Raw genomic sequence first — 8,677 nt, forward strand, 5'->3', positions numbered from 1 at the left:
TTTCAACAATGTATATAATCGTAATTCAAGCTCGTGTTAATTGGGCAGAAACAAAGTTGCTGACAAATTGGCGGAAAAGTAATCGTAAGAAGATAGAGAATAAAACGGTAATTCGAATGCGATGAATCAACAAGACAAATATACGTTACACGTGTCACATTGCGTGCCAAAAGCAGGCGACGCCTCACGTGTCAGCCGCAAATCTATGCGACTACACACGTGCTACTTATTGCACTTGGCGTCATTAGCCAAACGTGCTTCATTTGACTAATTCGTTTTTCTTTGCGGTCGAGTCGACGACGTTCCACCGCCGTTTAAACGTCGTCGCTTTGTCCTGTGATTGATGAATCTCAGCTTGAGATCTGTGTGTTCGTGATCGGTATAATGCGCGCCGTAATGAATTTGATTTTTGATATTTTGCGAGAATTTTATTCGACGAATAAAACGGAAATGTAATAAGAATTATTATCATTGATTGTTTAATTTAATTGGAACAAAAATATAACAGTAAACAAATAATTCAATTGAGATCTAAATTTTCTATCTTAATGTTTCATTTCGTGTCTTATTCGATTTATATTCTTGAAAAATAAATTGGTTTAATTTTAAAATAACTAATTTACAACTTTAATCTAACAAAGAAAATAAACTATATAAATTTAGAAAATGATGAAACTGTATACAAGTAGAATAAATCATCCTAAGTTCATACATTTTTCTTTGATGCCACTGTTAAAAAATGAAATGATATCTTGAAAAAAATATAGAATTTTTTTACTCGTGAAATAAATATCGTTTCAACGTTGTAAATTGAAAATTAATAGCTTCAGTCTTAATTGATTGACAATCTCAGCGGTTTTTCAGGATCGTGTTACACGATATTTGCGAAGAAATTGGAATGTTTCAATCATTCCGGTCAGGACTGTGTAATAATTTCGTATTGGAGCTAGCGTTTCAATGGATTTTTTCGTATAATTTGTTGTCCTGCGAGAAAAAAAGATGACCATATGCAAAAAAAAAAAAAGAGAGAGAAAGATTGAGAGAGGAGGAAGGGAAAAGAGAGTATAAACACGATGTACGTGTAGAATAGATGCTGAATCGAAATCAGAACAAATGATTCAGTGAAATCAATAATGATTTCATAGTTGTAACGTGAACAGGATGTATTGTTACTGTATCAATGTGTTGATTTCAAGTAATTTTATTAGAAAAAAGAAAAAAAGAAAAAAAGAATATAAAAAGAAAATAAAATATATTTTCAAATAAATTGATGTCAAATATAATGGGAGAATGAAGATTTCTATATTGTTAAAGAGTATATAGAGTGACAATTAAAATAAAGTAATAACAAGAGTAATAATTGAACTTACTAATTATTTTTTAATGTAGCAACTTTCATTTGGATGAAATATTTTTATGAATTTTATTTTTGTAACAATTCATTATTTTTCTTTCAGGTCGAGCGACATACATCTGATAGACGGAAATAAATTTTAAAAAATTAGACAATAAAGATTCTCTTTAACATTAAAAACAAAATGCAATTTGTTATTACCAATTATATCGATCATTCTTAAACAATCATTTCTCGTTTAGCAACAAAATTTTTTTATTTGGTTACAAACTTCTATCCAAGTTTTCTCATTGTTGCATTAAATATAACACGAGTTTCTATGCTTATTTTGAATCCCTTTCTTTCTTCATCGTAAGTTTTAATCTTCGTAGAATTACAATTTCATGTGACCTACATGATGGATTTTTAAAATAAGATTTTAATAAAATAGAGAAAAATGGAGGATAAGCAGATGTGGCTCAGCTCAGTTAAAAAAGATCTAGACAAATCTGAAGCATAAATCCACGTATACATTAAAATTATCAACTATAAATCCAATTTTGAATCAAATGTGTGCCATATTACATATAAACTCATTAAATACAAGTATTATAGATTTTTCCCTCAACGAAGGATGAGTAATCCGATTCTCAGGTAATTAAACTTAAATAATAATTCAGTCCGTGACAGATACAATCACAAGCGAGCGAAACACTTCTGTTCGTTGCCATTTATTTAATTAAACGACAATGCAGAGTGCAACAAAATTAATTTAACTGATAGAATTTGCACGCTCACAATATAACGTAACGTGTAATTTTAGATCGTTTCAATTGCGTATCATTAATTCATTCGAATTTAGAAACTTTTACGATAAATCTTGATCTATTTGAAAGAAAATTATGCTCAATCGTTGTAATTATTGAGCCATATTTATTTCTCTTTCTTTTATTTTGTATATCTTTCATATGACGACGATCTTTTATTTACCTTTCGATATTAATTATAGCTGTTTCTTCATCGTATGGTGTTGGTATTATAGACGACTGAATTATTGATTTGTACTACTGGATTGTTTGTATGTATTCATTAAACTGCAAATATTTATTACATGTTCATATTTTTCATATTTTTTAAATTTTAACTTTACAATTCAAATTCTAGAATTTTTTGTCTACGAATAATCGCATAGAGTAATATACATCGAAGAGTTCCAGAAGTTGTCAAGATTGTTTGACAAATACATAACTTTGACTTTTAATAATAAAGTCTTCCATCTAAGGTAAGCAAGCGTACCTACTTATTTCCTTATTTGATTAAATCAAGTAACATAGTTAAATTTTCTTTGAAATGATTTAATTATTTTTGTACTTGGATGTCATCAACGTAAGTTAAATATCTAGCCATAGGAGATACACATAACGTGTTTAGCTCAGAGCTTTAACGAAATCATTAAATATGAACAAAAAGAATTTGTTGGATCTATTATTTGCAAGCATAGCATAGATTTCCTAAAGAAGTTAATTAATTTTTTACTGAAATATAATTTAATACCTTAAAACGTTCAAATATTAATTATTATTTTACTGAGAAACAAAGTTTAAGAAATTAATCAAAATTATTTCATTCCTGTATAAATTTTCTCCTGCAAATTGGAATTCCATTTGAGGAAAATTCGTCTTAATTCGTGTCCTCCTTTCGAATTTCTCCGAATCCTATTGATCGAACATCACGATTCAAGTGGCACTTGCCACGTCTACGACGATCGATCGAGGTCTGTTTGGTTGAACCGTTTGTCCACTGAATGTCGCCTTCATGGCCGCATATATGACGCGATATCGCTTACTACACCGTTTCTGTGATGCGAATAGTATGGTGTAATACGCGTCTGTCCAAGTCACAGCGTTACAATCGACGCTTGCCATGATCGACGTACGTTATATTGTTAACCATAAGACGTATTGTACGTACACATGATAAACTGGCCATTCAGATGGAAATTGAAAAATTCAAAGCTTTCTAATTCTTTCACAATCCATTATTAAAAAATCGAAATTGATTTCACGATCTTTAACAATTTATACATACACAGGCCATAGCTGTGCAACGTCTAGAACTTCACGAAATTGGAAAACTGCCACGCTTTAACAGCGCACCCATTAATAAATGGCCACGTATCGACTGGAACGTCGTCCGTGTGTTCAGGATCTTAAGTAAATGAAATATCGCGGTTCCACGTGGCGAGAACGTAAAACTGAAGGGAAGGCATGTTTATTACACCAGTTCTGTAAAGTATGTGTATATTAACGGCGTAGAAACGAGGGCATACGGATCCGTGCATCCACAATACGCCAGCGACAACCTGTTGCAGTAACAAGTTTCAAGTAATTTTTGTCGGAGGACGCATTAATTCTTTTTCTGTTACGTGTTTCTATGAATGTCGTTTGATACGCTCATCTTGTTGTTTAACGGTATTAACGATATCCGGATGGAAGGAGTTTTTGCTCGTTGATTACTAGAGTTTTGATTAAAATGGATCAAATAAGAACGAAGAGGAATTTTTGGTGAATTAGGAAGGAAAAAACATGATTGGATAATGGAATTGTGGAATGCAAAAGTTGATTGTACTTTGATGAAATGAAAAGATTTGGTGAGAGAGTGAAATTGTGGAATATAATTGTATTTTGAATTAAGAAGAAAGAGGATGAAATTATAGAATAGAGAAGTTAAATTGAATCTTTTTTTCGTTTTCTTCCAGTTTTGATATTGATCTTTTAATCTTTCCGTAATATAAATTGTGGAAAATGAAATAAAAGGTTATATTAAAAAAAAGGGATATGCGAGATATTGATGAATGCAAGTAATGCCGATCGGTTAGTATTTCAAAATTCCATACAATTTAATAAAGTTGCCGATTCAAGTTATTCAATGGTGAAAGGCGAAATTCAATAAAGCTACATACCGCGCGAAATTCTAAAATCTCTAATAACGTGTATTCAAAATTCCTATATTTACTGAGATCAATTATAATACATGTAAATTTGTTACAAATTCCGTAGCAACATACCTTGAGAAGAAATTCCAAACATTATAGAATATTTCATTTATATTATATATTTTCACAACGAATCGAAATTGGTATTTATCAAAAATACCAATCTAATAAGTTAAATTTAATCACTCTACTATATTTTTAACAAATTTATTATAAAAATATATATTTTGAAAAGAAATTCTATATATTTTAACAAAATATGAAAAGGATAGAAGAAAGTTCTCCATATCGTGTGTCATAATTCATAATACATCGCGTATTCTATATCCTTTATTTCACGTTTAACTTTCATATAACTGCTCATATTTCATGAAACATTAATATTACAATATTCCATCTCAAATAGCGAAATATGTATATTAAAACACGAAACTTATCGTTATTATACGTAAAACGAGAAACGTTTAACCAAATGTTTAATGGAACGTTGTAATATTTGAATTGCATCAAAGTTATGCGTAACTTAATCAAGACGAGATAACTTTTAGCAAGTTGTAGATAGTATGATTCAAAGTTGAAGGAATACGTATTGTATTTATGCAGCATTTACTCAAATCTTGAATGAAACCGCAACTTGCATTAAATTTCTACGACGAATTATCCTCTTCGCATTATTCTCTTGCTCGTTATAATTGTTTCGCCATTTTATCGCAGATCACGAAAGAAATCGCTTTTCCACAATCCATAATGCAAAAAAGACAAAAGAATCTAATTGGTTTCGCTAACTAATTAATTCTTATTGAACTCGTGTAAGATGTAATACTTTTCATCGTACCTAAGACAAAAAATGGAAGAACATTTTAACATTCTATTACGTTCACGAGTACATTTCCCAAGACAAACCACGATCGAAAACGAGGACGTTCATCAACGGAACGAGCGGCCAGAATTTTTCTCCATTTTCCAGCATTTTCTCGTAATACGGGCAAAGAATCTTCCGAAGCTACATCGATATCCGTGCTTTTCACGTTCAACTGGGCTAATGTTCGACGTGGCCGTAAAAACGGCATCGATAAGTGCTACGAGGAGAAACGACCTCTTCCTGAAAACGGGTCTTCAGTTACGTTCGCGCGAATGCTCTTGACCATTCTTACAGTAATACTTTTTCGCTATGTTCGTCATCGGTTCAAGCTTTTTCGAGATTTTTTGTGCAGCGTGAGAGCATCTCGACCGATGAATTGTGCGAATTAAAGATAAATAAAGACGTATTGTGAATTTCACACATTGAAAGATCATATGTGTCGATAAAATTTTTATTATTTTTATAATATATTTTTTATTATTGTTTATTTTTTGCTTAAGAATAATTTTTCAAAAGACAATTTATAATAGATTTCTACGTTTGAAATTTTTATATAAATTATATAATACAGTAGAATATTGATTGTCGAAATTAAATTAACTATCGAGAACAAAATCAATTCTTTCTTCTTACGTGGTTAAATTCATTCTCACGCTTTCACCACAACAATGTGAGTTTCTTCGCAAATTGAATCTTTTTGTAAGCGAAGTGTGTATCATTTCAATGCATCGAGCGAGCGTTGAGTGCACTTTCTTCCTTATTGAAATAAATAGCGCATGCACGGATATAAGTGTATCGATCATATATCTTAAATCGTGAATACCGTTGAAAGCTTTGAAGATGTCGTTACACCTATTGTCATGACGTTACAATATATAATATATCATACAATTTGGATCAAGAAAGATGTAAAACGAATGAAAATAAATAAAGTATCATAGTATTGGAGAAAGATAAGAAAAGAAAAAGTAATCCAAATTTATAGAAAAAGTAAGAAGAGAAAAAAGATTACTTACAAGGACGGCATTGATAGGCGACCTCGATGTATTTCGGCAATCCAGGACACGGATCGCCCTGAAAGGTTTTCGGACTGGTGTTGAACTTGCACTGCCTCTTCTTGTGACATACTTCCACCACCGTCTGCAACAGTGAGTACTAACGCGTCATTCAGACGACCCGCTCACTTTACGATAAGATTCGATTCGAGCTTAATCTAAGAAAAATACTGTGAAAAAGTAATTCTTGATACTTGATCAAAAATGTATTAATTTATAGGAAAAACGAGGGAATTTTGGATTGACAAAATGATTCGAAGCTTCCTCGATTCAATAAATATAATTGAGGTATATAAGGAAGTGACATGGTTTTATTTTTTACATTTTTTTTTAATCTGAGTGCTTCCTTGAAAGCTTATTTGTTATATTGATTAAAATATAAGCGATATTTTCGTCCCCTCTAATCGATTATCTCTTACTAAAATTTATACTTTCAGATATATATACATCTTCTCATCAATTATCTCAAGATTTGAATCTCAGTGACAAGATACATCGATGGATTTTAAAGCAATTAATCAAAAATAATCTGCTGTATTGTGAATAGTAACTGGGAGTACTCGTTATAATTTGAATCTCTTCGAAAATCTCTTCAATGTTTCAAGCAATATTTTAATAGGAATTCTAATTCTAATTTACTCCAAATTATTCTACATTTTCTATTGATTTTAAAGTCACTTTGATCTTTATCTGTTCATAAATTATATGAAAGTTTACATATAGATAAGATGAATAGACAAGAATACGATAAAACAAGATTAATCGAAGCAATGATAAAATTTCACCGTCAAAAATATCGATTTCCTGGTAATATATTTTAATATATTTTCATTCCTCGTTACTTTTCTATTTTTTTAGAATCGTTTTATTGACAATTATACGATCCTTTGATGCGATGTATTATCGCAAATTATATCGACACATCATTTTTAGAACCAACGATGTCACATTATCAAAACACGTAATTTATTGGTGTGTGATTGCATATTTCGCGACGTGCCATCGAATATCGCGAACACGTCCTTCATAAAGCCGTGTTTAAACGCAACGACAAATTTACTTGTTCGATATTAACGGCAATATGTTTTAATCTCGTGTTCATAATGATAAATTTGTTTCATCGTGCGCAAAGGGCGCGACGAATAAACGTTCGGATCAGAAATCATCGGGATCTATGCTCGTTTACATAAATGACTAGGTACTTTATTGAAATCGTGCATCATCCGTAATATATAATTGCAATTTCCTTCGATTAATTATACCGTAATTCGAGTTAATTTTCCGGTTGGGATATGCGTGTGATAAATCGATGATAGAGTGAAAATATTCAATGTGATGATTTCTGGTGTTAATTATGCTTGTAATTTTATAATATCGTGCTTGAATTATCAATATCCGTTTCTTTGAATATTAGAATGGTTTAAAATACACGAGCTACATAAGAATCAATTGGTGAACTGAACTATTACATTGAATACATATTTTCTTTATGATTTAACAATAATCATTGATCAGATAAGATTTTGGACATCATTTTGTGCAAGATAATGAACCTTGTAATAAAGTGTCTTTATAAAAAAATGAATCTAATGATATATTTATTTTTGCATGGAATAAACAATTGAAGAAATATTGAATAGAAATTTAAAAATCAAGAATATATTTTCTCAGTAATTGAAGAATTTAAATGATATAATTATAATGGAATCCATTTGAATGACTCTTACATCAAAGAATAATATTTTCTTATATTATATTAAACCTTTTATATTGATATCTTTTTGAGAATACTTCTATCTATTCATAAGAATGCTTCATCTTGCATATAATGAAATCTAGCCTAGTTTTGATAAAAAGTATTATTGAAAATTCATCGAATATGAAAATATATCAAAAGAAGAGGATAAACAGATTTCTTATGCATATCAGTTTGGAAATAAGAATAAATATATTTTTAAAACCGTATTTCGTTTCAAATCCGTATCTGTTCCTTGGATATATAACATTTGAATGTGCATCATTTAAGATGCGAGGAAACCTCAATGATGTTTGAAATTCTTACGATCTTCACGACCTACTTTTTCTCCTTTCTACATTAAGGCATTATTCTCTTCGAGATTATTGATAAAGCTTTAAATAATTTTCATTTGTATAATATTTCTTATTTATATATTCATAAAATGAATCTTGGAAAAGAAGATTGGAAAAAATTGGAACAGTCATATGTATATACCATTCGTCGATATTTTCGATAATAGAGATAACAGGGAGTATCGATACGAAGCAAAGACTACAGAAAGAGTTCAATCGTGTTGGTTTTAAATTAATGTGACTTCTTTTTTTTCAGTAAGCTTTGAATATGGTCCAATTCTTTTTCGTAATTAATCCTATCGATTTCAAATATTTCCTGCAATATATATATATATATATAT

General features: G+C 30.3%; 1 protein-coding gene and 1 long non-coding RNA gene across 2 annotated transcripts in view; both read right to left on the reverse strand.

The window, feature by feature from the left end:
* The window catches only part of LOC102681049, a 94,190-nt gene that overhangs the window by 74,685 nt on the left and 10,828 nt on the right, over nt 1-8,677 (reverse strand). Inside the window, exon 2 of the mRNA XM_006625107.2 lies at nt 6,207-6,330. Coding sequence (XP_006625170.1) covers nt 6,207-6,330 — 124 coding nt within the window. The remainder of the gene's footprint in view (nt 1-6,206; nt 6,331-8,677) is intronic.
* Nucleotides 2,470-6,114, reverse strand: LOC116186692. The gene is made up of 2 exons (XR_004151715.1): nt 2,888-6,114; nt 2,470-2,844 (listed from the first exon to the last, which is right to left on the reverse strand). It is a non-coding gene; the product is annotated as an uncharacterized LOC116186692 (long non-coding RNA).

Source organism: Apis dorsata, unplaced genomic scaffold (genome assembly GCF_000469605.1).
Source record: "Apis dorsata unplaced genomic scaffold, Apis dorsata 1.3 scaffold_1280, whole genome shotgun sequence".
Taxonomy (NCBI): domain Eukaryota; kingdom Metazoa; phylum Arthropoda; class Insecta; order Hymenoptera; family Apidae; genus Apis; species Apis dorsata.